This window comes from Erinaceus europaeus, chromosome 4, assembly GCF_950295315.1.
Source record: "Erinaceus europaeus chromosome 4, mEriEur2.1, whole genome shotgun sequence".
Classification (NCBI taxonomy): Eukaryota; Metazoa; Chordata; class Mammalia; order Eulipotyphla; family Erinaceidae; genus Erinaceus; species Erinaceus europaeus.
In genome coordinates this window covers 14,525,888-14,545,655 of record NC_080165.1, presented here as the reverse complement: position 1 = coordinate 14,545,655, position 19,768 = coordinate 14,525,888, and the positions used below count along the sequence as shown (strand labels likewise).

Below are 19,768 nucleotides of genomic sequence, written 5' to 3'. Positions count from 1 at the left end.
TCTACCCGACAGATGAGGGATGAGGACCAAGAGAAGACGACAACGCAATCAGGCAAGCATTGACTAAACAGGCATATATCTATTTCGTGCTTTAATTCATGCAATCCTCTGTACAATCCAGAAAGGGAGGTACGCATCGTATTCCCATTTTCAGGCAAGGAATCTAAGGCTGGAAGAAAGCGCGGCTGATGAGGCCAGGAACCCAATTCCAGGTCTGTCGCAGCCAGGCACCTCTGCGGGCCTCGCAGGGGCGGGAGAGCCTAGTGGGCCGCAGGGTCCACTCAGCAGCAGACCCGCGACTCCCGGGACCTGTCACCCCGCACACTGCGCGGCGGCCCCGCCGAGACCCTGCGGCCTACCCGGGGCGGTGCACTGCGCGGCGGCCAGGGGCTCCCGGGGGAGGCTCCCGCCCCGCGTCTTCGCACCTGCAGCGGCGGGCGGGGGCGGGGGCGGGGGCGGGGGCGGGGGCATCCAGGTGTCAACCTCCCCGCGCCCCCTCGGGATGGGGCTCAGCAGCTCCGGCCCAGGCCGCGTGCGGCGTCCCGCACACCCCGCGCTCCCGCCCCGCCGCAGGGCGTTTACCGATTGCGCTGCTCCTTGAAGAGCGCCGTCAGCGCGCGGAGAGCCTCCAGGTCCTGGATGGGCGCGGGCACCATGATGCCCGACACCCTGGCGGGAGGCGGCCTGGGCGCCGCCATCTTGCACTCGCTGCTCGGCTGGCGCCGGACGCCGGCGCGGAGGAAGCGGAGGGAGAGGAGCGGCCGCCGCGGGACCTGCACGCGAGACCCGGCGGCCAGACAGGAGCCGAGCGCCGCCCCCTTCGCGCGCGCGCGCCGCCGCCGCCGCCGCCGCCGCCGCCGCCGCCGCCGCCGCGGGTCCCCGAGCACCAGGGCGCGAGCCGGGCGGGCCTCGGGCGGGGGAGGAGGCGACTCGCGGCGGGGGAGGGGGCGCGGGCGGAAGTCCCGCCCGAGGGGAGGGGGCGCGGCGGAAGTTAGGCCCGAGGCGGCGGGAGGACTGGGGAGGGTGATCAAACTGAGGGCAGGGGCCTGGGGCAAAGGCGCGCCCTGAATGCCCTGAGGGAGGAGCGGTACCAGACTAGTTGCCCCCATGGGAAGGTCTGGGGGGTGCAGGGAGACCCAAGGGAAAGGCTGTGGGAGTAGCACCCCCTGAAGGTGGGAGGGGGACATCTAGGGGGGTTGGGACACGGGGTGGGGGTGCGCCTGTAGGAGGGCTCCCCAGGTGAGAAGGTGCTGGGCAGGGTCTCCCCCTGCAGGAGGGCCAGCGGGCGCCCCCGGCGGGGTGGGTAAAGGACGCTTCTCCCTGGGACAGCCCCTAGGACAGGGCTGTTGATCTGGGAGGTTGTGGGGATCCCCACCCCCTAAATAGAAGGGGTGCTCCAGCCCAGACATCGCATGAATCTGACTCTTCCTCTCCCCCCCATAAATAAATAGATCTCTTTTTTAATAATTTTCATTAGTGATTTAATAAATGTGAACAAGATTGTAAGATAACAAGGGCACAATGCTACACAGTTCCCACCGGGAGAGTTCTGTGTCCTACCCAGAACGCTTCCATTGGAAGCTTCCTTATACTTTATCCTTCTCTGGAAGGATATGGACCAAAATTATTTCTGGGGCACAAAAGGTAGAAGGTCTGGCTTGTGTGATTGCTTCTCCGCCTGAAGAAGAGGAGGAGGAGGAGGAGGAAAACTTGGGCCCTTCTTTGAAGTGGGTAGGTCATTGCCCTCTGGGAACTGCAGCCCACTGTCACCAGCCTGAAAATGTCAGACCTTAGAAACTGCAAGTTGAAAACTAAAAAAAAAAAAAAAAAAAAAAAAAGTCAGACCTTAGAAGCTCATGTCCCTGTAAATGCATGCTCATTTACCAGGCAGCTTACCAGGGTTGAGAATACCTTGTTCCAGCTCATCAAGGGCTGAAAATACAATTAGAAGTCAAGAAGTTGAGTTGTCCGCCAAGAGGATTAAAAGTTGGGGTTTTATTTGTTTGTTTGTTTGTTTGTTTTCGTTTTGTTCCCAAAGGAATGTTTTATGCTGCCCTTTATCACGTATCATACTGTGTGTACTTACAACAAGCATTCTTTTTTTCTTTTTTTTTATAATTTTTATTTATAAAAAGGAAACACAAGAACCATAGGATAAGAGGAGTACAACTCTACACAATTCCTACCACTAGAACTCCGTATCCCATCCCCTCCCCTGATTGCCAAGCCTGTGCTAGGACCTAATCCTAAAGGAACCCAAAAACTGTTGAGATAAAAAGAGACAAGCACAGCTATGAAGGAGGACTGTACAAATTACTATGAGGATCACTTAAAATACATGCAGACCCTTGAAATTGTGATTTGGAGAATGGAGTATATAATATGACTCTTTGGATGTCTTTTGCTTAATAGAAATAAGTAATAGTATGCTGGAGAAATGTATCATGCACAGGCGGGTTACTTGAGATTGCAATCCAGCCTTACCCCTACTCAAGCGTTCCGCACGTGTTTCTTTGTGCCTATTAGATCACCTAAAAGTGCTCAATAATTCAAAATGTCCTTAGATTTACAAAGCAAAATTCCCCCCCCCCTTTTTTTTTTTCTTCAGCAGAGAACAGTTAAAAGTATCGTCATAGGGCCAGGAGATAACTGAATGGGTAGAAGACATGCCTTTACTATATGTGAGGTCCTGGGTTCCATCTCTGGAAGCACCGCAGATAGGAATCAGCTAAGCTAACTCCATGGTTGATGGAATGGTGCTTTGGTGTTATTCTCAGTCTCTGTCTTCTCTAGCTCACTGAGTAAAGTAGAATAAGAATGATGGACTGGGGAGGCCACGGGGGGGGGGGGGGCAGGTGCTGTCATGCACAGTAGTTCATACTCAGGTGCCACATAATTTTAGATGGTGCAGGACCTCACACATGTGTGATTTTTACCATTCCCAAGGCACTTCTAATCCACAGAGAGACAAAGAATGATAGACTCCATAGCACCAGAGTTGCCCATGTTGCTAAGTCACTCCTAAGTGGTGTCAGGACTCAAACCTAGACCCACCATGGCAGGCACCCTACCTAGTTAGTTATTAGTCTACCAGATACCCTATCTGGTTAGTTATTAGTCTACACACACACACATACATAAGTATTACCATGCTTCCAGATCTTGAATGTTCTACCTTCATTTGCAAGACAAAAAATAGCTAATTCTTTGTGAAAACACTCCCTATTGGAAATATTCAAATATATTGTTTGGAACAATATGATATGATCCTAGTCTCTGCTTCTTCTGTGGCCTCCCCATAGTCAAATATTTTGTTTTTTTATAACTTTTAAAAAAATATTTATTCCCTTTTGTTTCCCTTGTTGTTCACAGTAAATATTTAAAAGATATAAGTCAATAGTTTACTCAAAACTCTGAAGGATTTTTACTTCACTCAGACCAAAAGCCAAAAGTTTTTCCAAAGACAGTCTCTAATCAGTCTGCCTCCATTACCCTACTGTTCCTTTTCTTCTTGGAGTTTCCCTTATCAGTTTTGAAAATTGTAACATGCTATTCAAATCCCTAGGTGGAACAATGCCCCAGAAAGATTGAGCATGACAATCTGATTTGGGGGGTTAAGGGGGTGGGGGTGTCTAGGGACTAATGAATTGGTTCGAATCTAAGCAGTTGGCATGCAAGTCTAGAAACAAGAGTCCCTGGGGTTCCAATCCCCATCTCCTTCCAAGCACCTGTTACAATGATTACATTAACCACTTTGTTAGAGGGGGAGCCATGGTTCTAGTGGCTGGAAGAGTTGTGAGATGTTGAAGCATTTAGGGGCCTCTGCCGCCTCCCCAATTGTCCCAAAACCCAACTCCTGGCTTTCTCACCCACTCCCACCACCACATGGAGGAAAAGTCGACACTGCGTGGAAGAGGAGGCCTTGAGCTGAGTTAATAAACTCCAAGCCTGAATAATATAGCAGACTTTGCTTCACTCAAAAGCTGGTGCAGCAGAATTTGGCTTTGGTCCCTCTCATTTGGTTTCATGAGTGTCATGAATTTTTGCTCACAGTGCTTAAAATTTAATCATACTGTTTTGTTTGTTGTTACATTTCTATCTTGCTTATATGCAAATGTAAGCTCCAAGACGGCAGAGATTTTGTCTACTTAAAAAAAAAAATACAGGCAGTCAGGCTGTAGCGCAGCGGGTTAAGCGCACGTGGTGCAAAGCACAAGGACCGACCGGCATAAGGATCCCGGTTCGAACCCCGGGATCACAGGTGGTGAAGCAGGTCTGCAGGTGTCTATCTTTTCTCTCCTCCTCTCTGTCTTCCCCTCCTCTCTCCATTTCTCTCTGTCCTATCCAACAACGACAACAACAATAATAACTACAACAATAAAACAACAAGGGCAACAAAAGGGAATAAATACATAAAATAAATATTAAAAAAAAAATACATCTTATCTTCAACACCTGAAAAAGGTCCCACTATGTGATGATTAGTTGAAATAATGAACAATAAATGTTAAATATCTTTTAAAACAGAGAAAGGAAATAACATGCCACCAATGGAAGTATCACAATTCAGAAAATGTAGGAACAAGGAAGGATGGAAGAAAGAAAAAAATAGAGAGAAGAAAGAGAGAGAGAGATGAATAGGACAAACCAGAGTAGAACTATGGGCAAGTGTGAGAAACAAAAAGGTATCAAATTAGTGAAACAATAGGTGTTGTTAACTGCCCAGAATCAACTAGAGGATTTCAACCTTGACTGAATTGACAGAACTAATACTAAGTTAATATTTCACTTGGGCTAAATGGTGTTTTTACATGTAATAAGCTTGTTTAACTTAGATGCAAGTGTCACCATGTTCATGTACATAAATTAAACTTCAGGTGAAATATATGATAGAAGTTTATGTCTTGAGCCCACTGTGAAAGAAATGGATCAGCGGTGACTCAACAATCGAAAGTAAAAATTAAAAGAAAGGAGGAAGAGGATAAAGGGAAACTGAGGAAGAGGTAAAAAGAAGTGCAGAGCAAAAAGATTTGAACCAAATGCATATGCTCCCATCAAGGAAAAGAAAGAGGAAATAACTGAATTCTGCTAAAGGAAACGGAAAATAGTTGACAAGTGAATTAAAAAACCCTCACTTGTCTGGCCCTTCTATCCAACAATGCATCCTTCCTATCTCTGCCTATGATTCTCTCACTAGAAAAATGTAAACCTTTATAACCTGGTCTACGGAAACATTTTATGTCAGTCTATGTCTGCTGGCACTGACTTTTCTCAGCCTTGTACTGTGCTTGTTGCATTTAAGACCCTTAGAGGCAGGGACTTTGTCTTCTTCGTTCCAACCAGTACCATTCTCAATGTCTTCTGCTTAGAAGCAATGCTATAAATATCTGTTATATTTAAAAACTAAAAATTTTGGCACGGAAAGGGGAAAAACTAAGAGAATAGTGTGATTATCAAGAGCAAGGGTCAGCAAACTACAAGCCAAATATTTCCCACTATCTCTTTCATAAATTTTATTGAAAACTGTCACAGTACTTATTTAAACATGTATTTGGAGGCTCAGCTCCATCAGCAAAGGAAACTAAAGCAAGAATAAATAATGGAGTTACACTGAATCAGATGGGATTCTATACATCAAAAGAAAATTCCACATAGGGGGGCTGGGTGGTGACGTACCTGGTTGAGTGCACATGTTACAGTGTACAAGGACTCGGGTTCAAGGCCTCAGTCCCCACCTGCAGGGGGAAAGCTTCACAAGTGGTGAAGCAGTGCTGCAGATGTCTCTCTGTCTCTCCCCCCTCTATCTCCCTCTGCCTCTCAATTTCTGGATGTCTCTATCCAATAAATAAATAAAGATAATTTGTTTTTTCCTCCAGGGTTATTGCTGGGCTCAGTGCCTGCACCATGAATCCACCACTCCTGGAGGCCATTCTTTCCCCCTTTTGTTGCCCTTGTTGTTGTAGCCTCGTAGTGGTTATTATTATTACCATTGTTGATGTTGTTCATTGTTGGATAGGACAGAGAGAAATGGAGAGAGGAGGGGAAGACAGAGAGGGGGAGAGAAAGATAGACACCTGCAGACCTGCTTCACCGCCTGTGAAGTGACTCCCCTGCAGGTGGGGAGCTGGGGGCTCGAAATCGGGATCCTTATGCAAGTCGACTGCGCCACCACCCGACCCCCCATAAAGATAATTTTTTTAAATTCCACATAGATTTTTTAAAAGGGCAGCCTAATAACTGCGAGAAGATATTTGTATATCTCACATCTGACAAGGGATTGACATCAAATGTCTATAAAGAAGTCACACATTTTAGGGGCTGGGTAGTGGTACACTCTGTTGAGTGCATGTGTTATTATGTGCAAGGATCCCAATTCAAGCCCCTTCTCCCCATCTACATGGGGAAAGTTTCACAAGTTGTGTAGCAGTGCTGCAGGACTCTTTCTCTCTCTCTCTCTCTCCCTTCTATAGTCCTCTTCCCTCTTAATCTCTGTTCTATCAAATTAAAAGATAAAGAAAAGAAACCATACAGTTTCACAATAAAACCCAAATAACCTGATAAAAAAAAAAGGGGGGTCTGGGCAGTAGTGCACCTGATTAATTTCACATGTTATCATGTACAAGGACCTAGATTCAGGTCACCACTCCCCACCTGCAGGGGCGCAAGCTTCACAAGCTGTGAAGCACTTACTGCAGTTGTCTCTCTGTCTCTCTCCCTATTCCCTCCCCACCACTACCTTTCTCTCTATACTGTCAAATTCGGGAAAGGGAAAAGGGGTGGGGTGGGGGAAGAATGGCATAATGGTTATGCAAAAAGACTCTTTAGCCTGCGGCTCTGAAGTGGGGGGAATGTGTGGTGGAAGAAATGGCTGCCAGGAATGTTGCATTTGTCCCTAGCCAGCCCCAGGGAGAATCCTGGTGGCAATTAAAAAAGAAAAAAAAAATGGACAAAAGATGTGAAAGAGTTTTCTTAAAGGGATGTACATATGGCCCAGGGACATGAAGCAATGTCGCACTTCACTTATGTAAATTAAAACCACACCTGTGAGAATGGCCTCCAACAACAAAACAGGAAGTGAAAGGTGCTAGCAAGGATGTAAAGGAAAAGGAATTCTGTTACACTACTGGTGAGAATGCAAACTGTTACAGTCCCTGTGAAAAACAGTATAGAGAGCCCTTAAACAAGGAGCAATGGAAACACTTCATGACCCCTTTATACCAGTCCTGACATATATTCAAAGGACATGAAAACACTAACTTAAAGGCATATATGCACCACTATGTTCATAGCTGCACTGTTCACATTAGTCAAAAAGTGAAGCCACTTACACAGCCATCACAGGATGACCCAATAAAGAAATTATAGAATATATAGTCAATGAAATAATACTTAGCTATTTTAAAATATGGTATTGTACTCTATGGGACAAAATGGATGGAAACAGCAGTGTTTAGTGAATTAAGTAAAGCTGTAAAAGACAGCAACCAGATGGTTCCACTCATATACGGAATATAGATAATGAAAACACACGTACTGCACCAAAGGAGAAGACTCTGAGATGGTGGGGGGAGAGTTCAAGTCCCGGAACAGGATGGCAGAGGACTTAGTGGGGGTTGAATTGTCATGTGGCAAACTGAGAAATGTTATGCACGTACAAACTATTGTATTTTACTGTCAACTGTAAACCACTAATCCCCCAATAAAGAAATAAATTAAAAAGACAAGAAAAGACAAGAAAATACGCAAACTTGAAGGAGAAAAAAAAAAGTAACCACACTGCCTCTTGGATTCTCTGAGAACTGTGGTGGTTATTAGAGGGTGTTAAGATGGAGGTGAGTACAGAATGTTGGTGGTGGGTACAATGTGAACTATACCCATGAAATTGTCTAACCTTGTAACCATTATTAAATCACCAACACAAAGTAATTTTTTGAAAAAGTAAACCATAATTCAAAATTCCAAGTAAGAATTTGAAGCATAAAAAGTGATATAGTATACTTATAAAGGAAAGAAATAGAAGTTCTAGATTTGAAACCAAATTGCACTGTGGCGACTCAATGAGTGGGGGTTGGGGGTGCACACCCTGTAGAGCGCACATGTCACAGTGCAAAAGGACCTGGGCTCGAGCCCCCAGTCCCCACCTGCAGGGGAAAAGCTTCACAAGTGGGGAAGCAGGCTGCACGTGTCTCTCTGCCTCCCTCTGTACTCCTTCCCTCTCAGTTTCTCTGTCTCCACCAAGAAAAGAAGAGGAGAGGAGAGGGGAGGGGAGGGGGGAGGGGAGGGGAGGGAAGGGGGGAGGGGAGGGGGGAGGGGAGGGGGAGGGGAGGGGGAGGGGAGGGGGAGGGGAGGGGGAGGGGAGGGGAGGGGAGGGGAGGGGAGGGGGGAGGGGAGGGGGAGGGGAGGGGAGGGGGGAGGGGAGGGGAGGGGAGGGGAGGGGAGAGGAGGGGAGGGGAGGGGGGGAGGGGAGGGGAGAGGAGAGGAGAGGGGAGGGGAGGGGAGGGGAGGGGAGGGGAGGGGAAGGGAGAGGAGGGGAAGGGAAGGGAGAGGAGAGGAGAGGAGAGGAGAAGAGAGGAGAGGAGAGAAGAGAAAGTGACCACCTAGAGTGGTGGAAATCATTTTGCAGGCACTGAACACCAGCAATAATCTCAGTGACAAAAGAAATTAAGTGATCTTTAGAATAAATAATATAAGGAATGTGACTAGGAGGAAAAACTACCCCAAGTGGAAGATGAGAGTCATAAGAAGGAAAAAAGAACAAAAAGAATGGTAAATATTCAGCTTCATCAAGCCAATCATTTAAAATATATGCTGTGTTATGGAGATTTAAATGAGCTGAATATGTATGACATGGCTGTGCTTTAAACCATCTTTGCGCCACCTGAGCACTTTTCTTCTTCCACTGAACTATCACTTCAGCCCTGTCAGCCGAATACTTTTTGATGTCTGGTACCCCAGTTCCCTCAAAATGCCACCTTTACACAGATGACAAAAGAAAGCATAGGCACCTGCAATTCCTCTCCTGGGGATATATCCTAAGGACCCCAACACACCCATCCAAAAAGATCTGTGTCCACATATGTTCTTAGCAGCACCATTTGTAATAGGCAAAACCTGGAAGCAACCCAGGTGTCCAGCAACAGATGAGTGGCTGAGCAAGTTGTTGTCTATATACACAATGGAATACTACTCAGCTATTTAAAATGGTGACTTCATCATTTTCAACTGATCTTGGATGGACCTTGAAAAATTCATGTGAAGTGAAATAAGTCAGAAACAGAAGGATGAATATGGGATGATCTCACTCTCAGGCAGAAGTTGAAAAACAAGATCAGAACAGAAAAACACAAGTAGACCCTGAACTGGAGTTGGTGTATTGCACCAAAGTAAAAGACTCTGGGGTGGGTGGGTGGGGAGAATACAGATCCAAAAAGGATGACAGAGGACTTAGTGGGGGTTGTACTGTTATATGGAAAACTGGGAAATGTTATGCATGTACAAACTATTGTATTTACTGTCAAATGTAAAATAGTAATTCCCCAATAAAGAAATTAAAAAAAAAAAACATAGACAAACTGGACTTCATGAAAGTTGAAATGCATTTAATGCCCTTGAACTTTGCACTTAAATGGTTTAGGGGCTGGGGAGTGGCTTACACAGTAAAGTGCACATTGTCATGTGCAAGAACGTGGGTTCAAGCCACTAGCCACTACATGGGAGCGCCTGCACAGGGAAGCTTCAGGAGCAGTGGAGGAATATTGCGGTGTGTTTCCCTTCTCTCTGTTTTCCTTTCCCTGTCTCTCCCCCTCTATCTCCTCTACCTTAAGGAAAGAAAAAGGATTCCACCAAAAAAAAAAAAGAAAGAAAGAAAGAAAAAAAGGATTCCACCCAAAATGGTGAAATCATGCAGACACAAAGCCCTGGTAGCCCCCCCCCCAAAAAAAAAAAAGAAAGAAAGAAAGAAAGGTTAAAGCTAAAAATGGGAGAAGGCTGAAAGGCACTTTCAAGTAACTAATAAAAAAAAAGATAGAAAACTTAAGATAGCCAATTTTATACTATGTATATTGTGCTGTAATAAAGAAATGGAGAGACTAAAAGCCACAGGCTCAGACTTATTTCTTGCCTGCCTGAGAACTTTCTCTTTGTCCTCACTAGCAGCTGAGGTCATAGAAGGTTGAAGGTCAGACAAGAAAGAAGATCTGCTGACATCAGAGCAGAGGAGTCTGCTAAGTATAATCTATAAAGACCAGAACCTGCTTTATGTAACATGAGCTTTCGTGAGTCACTCAACACCGAGTATTCAGAGATTAGTGGCACTCTTACCATCTTCTCTCCATGGACTTAAACTTCCTACACAGTATGCTGGTGTTGGTTTTGTCTATATTGAGCTCTTAGCTATAAGCATCTATTGGTCATCGGAAAAGTCACGATGGACAAACTGATAGCAGAAAATCATTCAGGAGAAACTTGCAAAGGCTGTTTAGGATGGAGCCATTCTTCAGGCTTTACTCAAAGTGAAGTTTTCAGGCCAATTCATGGTCTTCCCACAAAACCAACTCAAGAGCAGCATAGCTGCTTCCATGATAAATCCTGCAGTGCCCGTAGGGGAGAAATAGTATCAGTCCCCAAAGTCAGAAATAGGCCAGTAACACTCCCCAACTTAGTGTATGAGGCTAACATCACCTTGTGTTCAACACCAAACAAAACTGCACAAGCAGATAACCAGACCGATAGCCCTCATGACCCACACACTAACTCAAAAATCCTGAGCAAAATGTTAGCGATTCAACCGTATATAAAAATGATAAATTTCCACAGAGTGAACTCCAGAAACCAGATAAGAATCTGCTTAAATCTCTGGCTAAATATTAAACTGTGGGTGCACAGGGTAAGAGTTTATGAAGCAAGACAAAGAACATCTGTGGGGCGGGGGGACTAAGCTGAAGATTCCCTTAAGCTCACACAGAGGCAAGAGGCACTGCATTTTTGATCAGTTAGATTGGGGAGATAGATACAAGAAGCCCAAGTGGAAGATACCAAGCAAAAAGATGACATCGCATAAATGCGTTTATAGGAGACTTCTGGGTAACGCAGATGTTGTAGAGACAGAAAGTAGATCTGGGTTTGTCTGCTAGGGCTGGGGTAGTGACTGGGATAGTCTACAAATGGCCCAAGGGGATTTGGAAAGAGATAATGGAAATGTTTTAAAAACAGGAATGTTGTGGGTATTACACAACTGAATAAATGTAATCAGACCTACAAACCTGTTAAAAGAAAAAGACAAACTCCTGACATGCTGCTGGACCCTGCTGAGCACGGAATGCCTGATCATGACATTAGTGACCATATTCAGAGCCTCTAAGGTACAGCTGTCCTTCTTAAGACAGAGGCAGTAAATCTGGTTTGAGCAGTAGCAAAGCTGGAAGGTAAAATTAGTGAACCAAACGCACATCATTTACCCCCAGACACACACTGCTAAGTTCTCTCTCTCTCTCCACACGAATGGGAGTTCTTTATGATCAGACGGAGATGGAAAGATACCCTTCTGGGGACTGGGCAGTGGTTAAGTGCACATAGTACGAAGCGCAAGGACCCACACAAAGATCTGGGTTCACGCCCCCTCCCCACCTACAGGGAGGATACTTCATGGGCAGTGAAGCAGGTCTGCAGGTGTCTCTGTCTCTCTCCCTCCCTAATTCCCCTCCCCCTCTCAATTTCTCTCTAACCTAGCGACGAAGAAGAAGAAGAAGAATAAGAAGAAGAAGAAGAAGAAGAAGAAGAAGAAGAAGAAAAAGAAGAAAAAGAAGAAGAAGAAGAAGAAGAAGAAGAAGAAGAAGAAGAAGAAGAAGAAGAAGAAGAAGAAGTAGAAGAAGAAGAAGAGGAAGTAGCAGCAGCCACCAGGAGCAGTGGATTCATAGTTCTAGCAGTCAGGCCTAGCGATAACCCTGGAGGAAAAAAAAACAAAACCCTGGCTCACAGGTGTGGTTGTTTGGTGTAATATCAGTTTGTGATGACTCCTGCTGTAACAAGTCATCCTGAATGTTGTGGCTTGGGCAGCAGGCAGAGGTGCATCTGTTTGAGTGCACATGTTACCATGCGAAAAGATCCAGGTTCAAGCCCCCCACCTCCACTTGCACAGGGGAAGCTTCATGAGTGATGAACAGTGCTCTATGTATCTTTCTTTCTCCTTTACTCCCTCTCCCTCCCCCCTCAAATTCTCTCTGTCCTATCAAGTAAAAAGAAAAGGAAAGTGAAGTGGCTTGAAACAACACAAACGTATCATCTTACTGTTTGGGAGCATGGGGAGACTGAAATGGATCTCACTGGGCTAAAATTAAGGTGTCAACCAAGACAGGTCTGCATTGCCTTCTGGAGACTAGGGGGAGTCTGTTTCCTGGTCCCTTCCCGGTTTGGAGACCACTCACTTACTTGGTGTAAGGTCCTGTCCTCCATTTTCAGAGCCAGGGACAAGGCTGAAGAGTTGAGTGTTCACACTGTCATCCCTCTGGTCCTCCGTACCTATCGCCTCATCTCCACCTATGACGTCTTTCTTGTTTCTTTCACTTTTAAGAAAGAGCCTTGTGGTCATGCTGGGTCGATTACCAAAAAAAACTCACATCTCAAGATGAAGTAATTAGCAACCTTAGTCTCTCTCACTGTGTATGTAGCATGTCCACAGAGATTGGGAAGTGGCCCTCTTTGAGGGGACAACTATCACTCTGCTCATCACACTTGGTTCAATGTTCAGTGCGGCCCTGTTGGGGGCAATTTTGAGAGATGTGTACTGGAACCAACAGAGAAAGAGTTTGCTAGGGTGGACCTGGCCCACCATTTCCCACAGAAGGACAAGTGGCCAAGGTTGTGACAGACTGAAGCACATGGAACCATGGTAAATAGCTTAGCTGGTTGGGCAAGGACCCTTTTAGGAAGAAATATTAGCAGCAGGAACATCTGGGGAAGACAAGATGAAGGAACCTAAGAGAATGGGGCCCAAGAGAAAGGATTTAGTGTCATATGCTAATACCTTCTGGGAGGTATCTACCCACCGAGGTGACAGAATGGCTTTGGCCACCAACCTTGTGATTAGCCACCACGATGGGCATTTATTGATTGACCACAGTGGCAGAGAATGAGCCCCTGATTCCTGATCTAAAGGAAGGAGGAGGAGGAGGAGAAAGGGAGAAAGAAATAAAGAGAGGGGGTTGATAAAGAAGGTCATTCACAAGTCCGTGAGCTAACACAACAGTAAACAGTTTGGTGCACAGGCAGGAAATACACGCACGGTGAGCACAGACGGTGCTCCATGCTCAAGCTCCCTGCATCCTTTGTGAACCAAAGGCTGAGTCATCTGCAGGAAGGAGAGGTTGGTGGTTTGGATGAGCTGCCCACAGAGGAGGAGAGGCTGTGCCCCTCGAGCAGCTGACCTCGGGCCCCAGGGCTTTGTGGACACCATTGGTTGGGATTTCTCCCAGCACAGTGCAGACATGGGTGGAGGCGAGAGGAGAACAGGTGTCTGTACAAATCCCTGGCTGGAGTTTGGCAGGATGGGCAGGGCGGAAGGACAGAGGGCCTTGCTGTTAAGGAAGGCCACAGTGGTGGGGAGGTCTGGGGGGGCTTGGGGCTCACGTGCCCAGGTGGGAAGAATAGGGAGAGGAGAGCAGGAAATGGTTGGGGCAGAGCGGGTTCGGCACTGGAAGCTGTGGTCAGGGAGTGGGACTCTTGGTGCAGCTGGAACCATCCAGATGATGACAGAAAGCCTGGGTGTGGCTGGGTGGCACGGCGTGGGGGTGAAGGTCACCTGGTCTGCTGGCGAGACGGAGGTGTGGGAAGGGGTGCAGGTCTGGTATCCCTGTCTTGTCTCCTTTGCTCACCATTTGCCTGCTCTCTGAGGACTTCAGTGCCTAGTTTTAGGGGTTCTGTCCCTCTGCCAAATGACTTACAGGGGTGCACCCCAACCTGCTCTCTACCCACATTCTGTTCTCCTTTCTCCTGAGCATGGAAACGAGGGTTTGCCGCCACTTCCACCCAGACATTTCTCACGCCAGAATTATTTCCACCAAAGTTTACCCACCTTTAATCATCATATTATAGTTGTCCCAATCTCCCCCAGCCCTGCTTTTTAAATTATTATTATTATTATTATTATTATGACCAGAGCACTGCTCAGCTCTGGCTTGTGATGTGCTTGGGATGGAACCTGGGACTTCTGGTGCCTGGGGCCCGAAAGCCTTTTTGTGTAACCATTATTCTGTCTTCCCAGCTCTAATCCCCCAGTGTTCATGTCATTCTTTTCCTCTTGTTGGCTGGTTTTCTTCCCACCTTCTAGTCCTGTGAGGAATCCTCCTGGGTTCTTCTGGCTGTAACAGTGCTAAGCTAGAGCCCTTCTCCCTTCTTCTGATTTTCAGAGATAAAATCCTCCAGGTAAATTGGCATCAGAGATCTAGGAAGGGGGCTGCTGAAGACTGGGGGGCGTCCACAGTAGTGAGTGTGTAGGGGAGACAGACTGGCTGGAAAGCAGCTTTCAGATAGGACAGAAATAAAATAGTTCAGCCTCATGATCAGACCTGTGTGGGGCCTGGTTCCACCTCCCTGTGAGGACTTCTCTCAGGCTCAGAAAATCAAATGAGGGATGTTGCCAATGTTTGTTGAGATGAGCTACTAACAGGGCAGGATAGTGGCTCACCTGGTTGAGCGCACCTGTTACCATCTGCAAGGACCCAGGTGCAAGTCCTCAGTCCCTGCCTGCAGCGGGAAAGCTTTGCGAGGAGTAAAATAGGGCTGCAGGTCTCTCTCCCTGTCTCCCCCTCTCCTCTCCATTTCTCTCTGTCTTTATCCAGTAAGCATATTATGAAAAAGACAAAAGAAATGAGCTGTTAGCATGATTGACACATAGTAGGCATCTGATGTGTGCCTGCTCCCTCCAAGAGGTGGAAGAGGGAAACAAAGAGACTGCTCAGGAACGAGGGTGAATACCTTGTCAGGTCTGAGACTGGGCACTTCATGGGAGGTGCTGTGTACCACAGGAAATGCCAGTACTGTGGCACCTCTCTCTCCTTCTCTGCCACTCTCTCTCTCTTCAGAATAATTTACTTGCTCATTTTAATGAGAGAAATAGAGAGAGAGAGAGAGAGAGAGAGAGAGACCAGAGGACTACTCAGCTCTGGCTTATGGTGGTGCTGGGGATTGAACCTGGTACCTCAGAACTCTGGCATGATAGTCTGTTGCAGAACCATTTTGCTGTCCCCCCAGTCCTCTGTCATTCTCTCTGAACAGAAAAGGGATCAGAGGTCAGGGAGATAGCATAGTGGCTCTGCAAAAGACTTTCACTCCTGAGTATCTGAGGTCCCAGGTTCAATCCCCAGTACTACCATAAACCAGAGCAGAGCAGTACTTTGGTGGAAGAAAGAAAGGGAGGAAGGAAGAAGGAAAGAAAGAAAGAAAGAAAGGGAAAAAAGAAAGACCAGAGTGGTAAGATTATGAATGTGTGAGGTCCACAGATAAAAAGTGTGTGTGTGTGTGTGTGTGTGTGTGTGTGTGTGTGTGTGTGAGTGTGTGTGAGTGTGTGTAGACTTACCCACTAAGCATGACTTGTGGAACAGGCAGGTTCCAGTCAGAAACAACTAGTCCCCAAAACTCAGGTCCCCTCTCCATGAAATGGAGTTTCTAATAAATGCTTCGCCCATTATACAAAGCAAATGTGAGTACCCAGTGTGACTACATATGAGGGAGGATGCCTTATAAGCAATGAAGTCTTAGGCTCCCTGTAATTACATATTGTTGTCTCTGCTTCTTCATACTTAGCTGCTCTTGGCATGTGTTCCTTTAGACCGGGCCCTGGGGGAAGACTCCCCGAAAGTGCTTGGCCCTTCATCTCGTTCAGAGCCTTCGCAGTGGAGATTGGTGGAGGTAGGCTGTGGGTCAAGTGCAGAGGCCCAACTCCCTGCTTTCAGTACTCCCAGCTGCAGGCCCAGGTCCACCTGCCTCCCTAGTCGGCCTGGACCATTGTTACACAGCTGTCTCGCTGGGCCACGGCGGACATTCAGTGAGAGGGCACTGGAAACTCTTAGAACACCATTTGGTGTGGAGGGGGCTGGGCAGCGAGACATGTGCTAGAGCGAACATATCACCATGTGCAAGGACCTAGTCCCCACCTGCAAGGGGGGGGAGCTGCACAGGCAGTGCAGCAGTGCTGCAGGGGTCTCACTTTCTGTCTCCCCCTGTCTCCCCCACTCTCCCCTCCCCTCTCAATTTCTATCTGTCCAAACAAGTAAATAAATTAATTAATTTAATTAAATAAAAATGGAGGGAGTCGGGTGGTAGCGCAGCAGGTTAAGCGCAGGTGGCGCAAAGCACAAGGACCAGCGTGAGGATCCCAATTCGAGGCCCGGCTCCCCACCTGCAGGGGAGTCACTTCCCAGGCGGTGAAGCAGGTCTGCAGGTGTCTGTCTTTCTCTCCTCCTCTCTGTCTTCCCCTCCTCTCTCCATTTCTCTCTGTCCTGTCCGACAATGACAACATCAATAACAACAACAATAGTAACTACAATAATAAAACAACAAGGGCAACAAAAAGGAATAAATAAATAAATATTAAAAAATTAAAAAGGAGTAATGGTTGTTGTGCAGGTACTGACCCCTAGCGACAACACTGGTGACAATTAACAAGGATAGATAAGGGGCCAGGAGTTGGTGCACCTGGTTGAGCGCAAATGTTACAGTGTGCAAGGACCCAGGTTCGAGTCCCCTGATCCCCCCCTGCAGGGGAAAGCTTCACAAGTGGTGAAGCAGGTGTCTCTCTGTCTCTCTCCCTGTCTATCACCCCCTTCCATCTCAGTTTCTGGCTGTGTCTATCCAATAAATAAAGATTTTTTAAAAAGGGTAGATAAATAAGGATAGATAAATAAATCAGTAAACGGAGCATGACCAGCATATAGTAGCTAAGGGCTCAATAACAGTTACTGTCATCAGCAGATTTTTTTTTTCCTGCCTCTAGCATTATCTCCCGGGCTTGGTGCCTGCACTATGAATCCACTGCTCCTGGAGGCATCTTTTTCCCATTGTTGTTGTTGCTATTATTATTGCTGCTGCTGCTGTTGTTGTTGGATAAGACAGAGAGAAATGGAAAGAGGAGGAGAAGACAGAGGGGGAGAGAAAGATAGACACCTGCAGACCTGCTTCACCACAGGTGAAGTGCTGTAAAGTGACTCCCCTGCAGGTGGGGAGCCAGGGACTCAAACTGGGATCCTTATGCCGGTCCTTGCTCTTTACATTCTGTGCACTTAACCCATTGTGCTACCACCCAGCCTCTATCACTAGGCCTCTTATGGGGTCACCCCACTGCCTTTAAAGTGCCCACATGTTCCCTCCAGTGCACAGGGAACTCTGGCACCCGCTGTACAGGGCTGGCACATGAGTTGATATCCTGGGCTTATGCCCCAGGCTGGGAACTCACCCACAGGGTGACCCTCCTTTTTCCTCAACATTTCCTCTATGTGTCCTCTCTGATTTTTTTGTGTGTGTTTTATAAATATTTTTTAAATTTCTTTATTGGGGGATTAATGTTTTATAGTAGACAGTAAATACAATAATTTGTACATGCATAACATTTCCCAGTTTTCCACATAACAATACAACCCCCACCAGATCCTCTGCCATCCTGTTCCAGCACCTGAACTCTCCCCGCCTCCCACCCCAGAGTCTTTGACTTTGGTGCAACACACCAGCTCCAGTCCAGGCTCTGCTTAGGGTTTTCTCTTCTGATCTTGCTTTTCAGCTTCTGCCTGTGAGTGAGATCATCCCATATTCATCTTTTTCTTTCTGACTTATCTCACTTAATATGATTTTTTCAAGCTCCACCCAAGATGGGCTGAAAAAGGTAAATTCACCATTTTAAAGAGCTGAGTAGTATTCCATTCTGTATACTGACCATAATTGTCTCAAGCCACTCACTCATCTGTTGTTGGACACCTGGGCTGCTTACAGGTTTTGGCTGTTACAAATTGTGCTGCTATGAACATAGGTGTACACAAATCTTTTTAGATGGATGTGTTGGGTTCCTTAGGATATATCCCCAGGAGAAGAATTGCAGGATCATAGGGTAGGTCCATGTCTAGCCTTCTGAGAGTTCTCCAGACTGCTCTCCACAGAGGCTGGACCCATTTACATTCCCACCAGCAGTGCAGGAGGGTTCCTTTGACCCCACAACCTCTCCAGCATTTACTGCTGTTACCTTTTCTGATGTATGACATTCTCATGGGAGTGAAGTGGTGTCTCGTTGTTGTCTTTATTTGCATCTCTTTGACAATCAGAGACTTAGAACATTTTTTCATTTGTCAGCCTTTTGGATCTCTTCCATGGTGAATATTCTGTTCATGTCCTCTCCCCATTTTTGGATGGGGTCATTTGTTTTCTTGTTGTTGAGTTTGAGTTTGAGTTCATCCCCTGTCCCTACATTGTATACAAAGGTCTTCCCTCCCAGAAACCTGTGAGAATATGACCACTGCTCAGCATTGGTTCTGGGCAGGTTGTGGGCCCACTCTGGCAGCATCCCGTCATCCTGCTCCCATCCAGATGTGACTCCAGGGGCTAAAGCACCTGGGAGAACCTCATGGGAAGGGCCTCTGTACATGACTGGAGGGCGGAGAGACCACCCAGGCTACTTGCTTCCCACCCCCTGTGTGGCAACATGCTTCTTTGTTTCCTAATCTTACTATTGATTTGAATATGTCCCTTGCCTCCATGATGGTTATCATGTAGTTATTTTCTTATTAGATGCTTTTTTTTCTCTTCCCTTCAGTAACAGAAACCACCAACCATTCTACCGAAGCCTCACTGTGCAGTGCAGGTCAGAGAAAGGTGGGAGTTATTCAGGGTCACAGAATAGAAAGTGAAACTCAGGAGAAAGGGGTCACCTGCCACCCCCAAGAAATCACATGGTCAAGCAACCGAATCAGGGGATGTGGGCTCAGGATACTTATGGGGGTGGGCGGGTGAGTAGCCTGGGTGGTCCCTCCTGCCCTCCCAGTCACCTACAGGGGTCCTTCCCATGAGGTTCTCCTGGGGAGCCTTAGCCCTTAGAGTCACATCTGAATGGGAGCAGGACGGCAAGATGAGGACCCACAAAATAAAGCAAAACCAAAAACTAGGAAACGGGCAGGGAAGAACGAGGGAGGGTCACTTAGCAGAAAAGCAAAAATCTCTGCGATGAAGAATTTGAAAACGGTTTGTGCTGAAGGCCTTGAGGGGAAAAGGCCCAAGCTTTACAGAGAACTGTTCTGGCCAGGGCCTCTAGCTATCACCTGGTACCAGAGTGACACCTAGTGGATACTGGGGGAAGTGCTTCCTGCTGCAAGACTGACCATAGGGCTGGCTCCCCAAGTGACTTTGCAGAATCCGGGACATACCTGCAACCAAGACCTGGACCAGGTGCTTACTTCTGGGGCTCACCCACCTGCTTTTGGAGGATTCTTGGAAAGAGCACTGGGTAAGGGCGCTGTTTCTTGTCCTGGCTCAGACACCAGCAGGGAAACCTGAGACCAGAAACTGTTTCTTCACCTCCAACTTCTACATTCTACCCACCTTCCCTGAGCTGAGAGCAGGGGTATCTTCTTCAGGAGTGAGGTCTACCTTTGAAGATTTTATTTTAAATGTATATTTTATTTAATATAACAAAGAGAATTTGAGAGGGGAAAAGGGAGATAGAGAAGGAGAGATAAAGATAGACACCTGCAGCCCTGCTTTACCACTCATGAAGCTTCCCCTCTGCAGGTGGGGA

The 19,768-nt window shown here is 46.9% G+C and overlaps 1 protein-coding gene across 2 annotated transcripts in view; it reads right to left on the bottom strand.

The window, feature by feature from the left end:
- The window catches only part of ATXN10 (ataxin 10), a 182,384-nt gene extending 181,459 nt beyond the window's left edge, over nt 1–925 (bottom strand). Inside the window, exons 1-2 of one of the 2 annotated variants that reach the window (XM_060188766.1) lie at nt 862–925; nt 583–830 (exon numbers count right to left, since the gene is read on the bottom strand). In XM_060188766.1, the coding sequence (XP_060044749.1) occupies nt 583–698 (116 nt within the window). In that variant the 5' untranslated portion in view covers nt 699–830; nt 862–925. Of the gene's footprint in view, nt 1–582; nt 831–861 lie in introns of those variants that run through there. The other variant, XM_060188765.1, reaches the window with a different exon arrangement.
- Between the last annotated feature and the right edge of the window lie 18,843 nt (nt 926–19,768).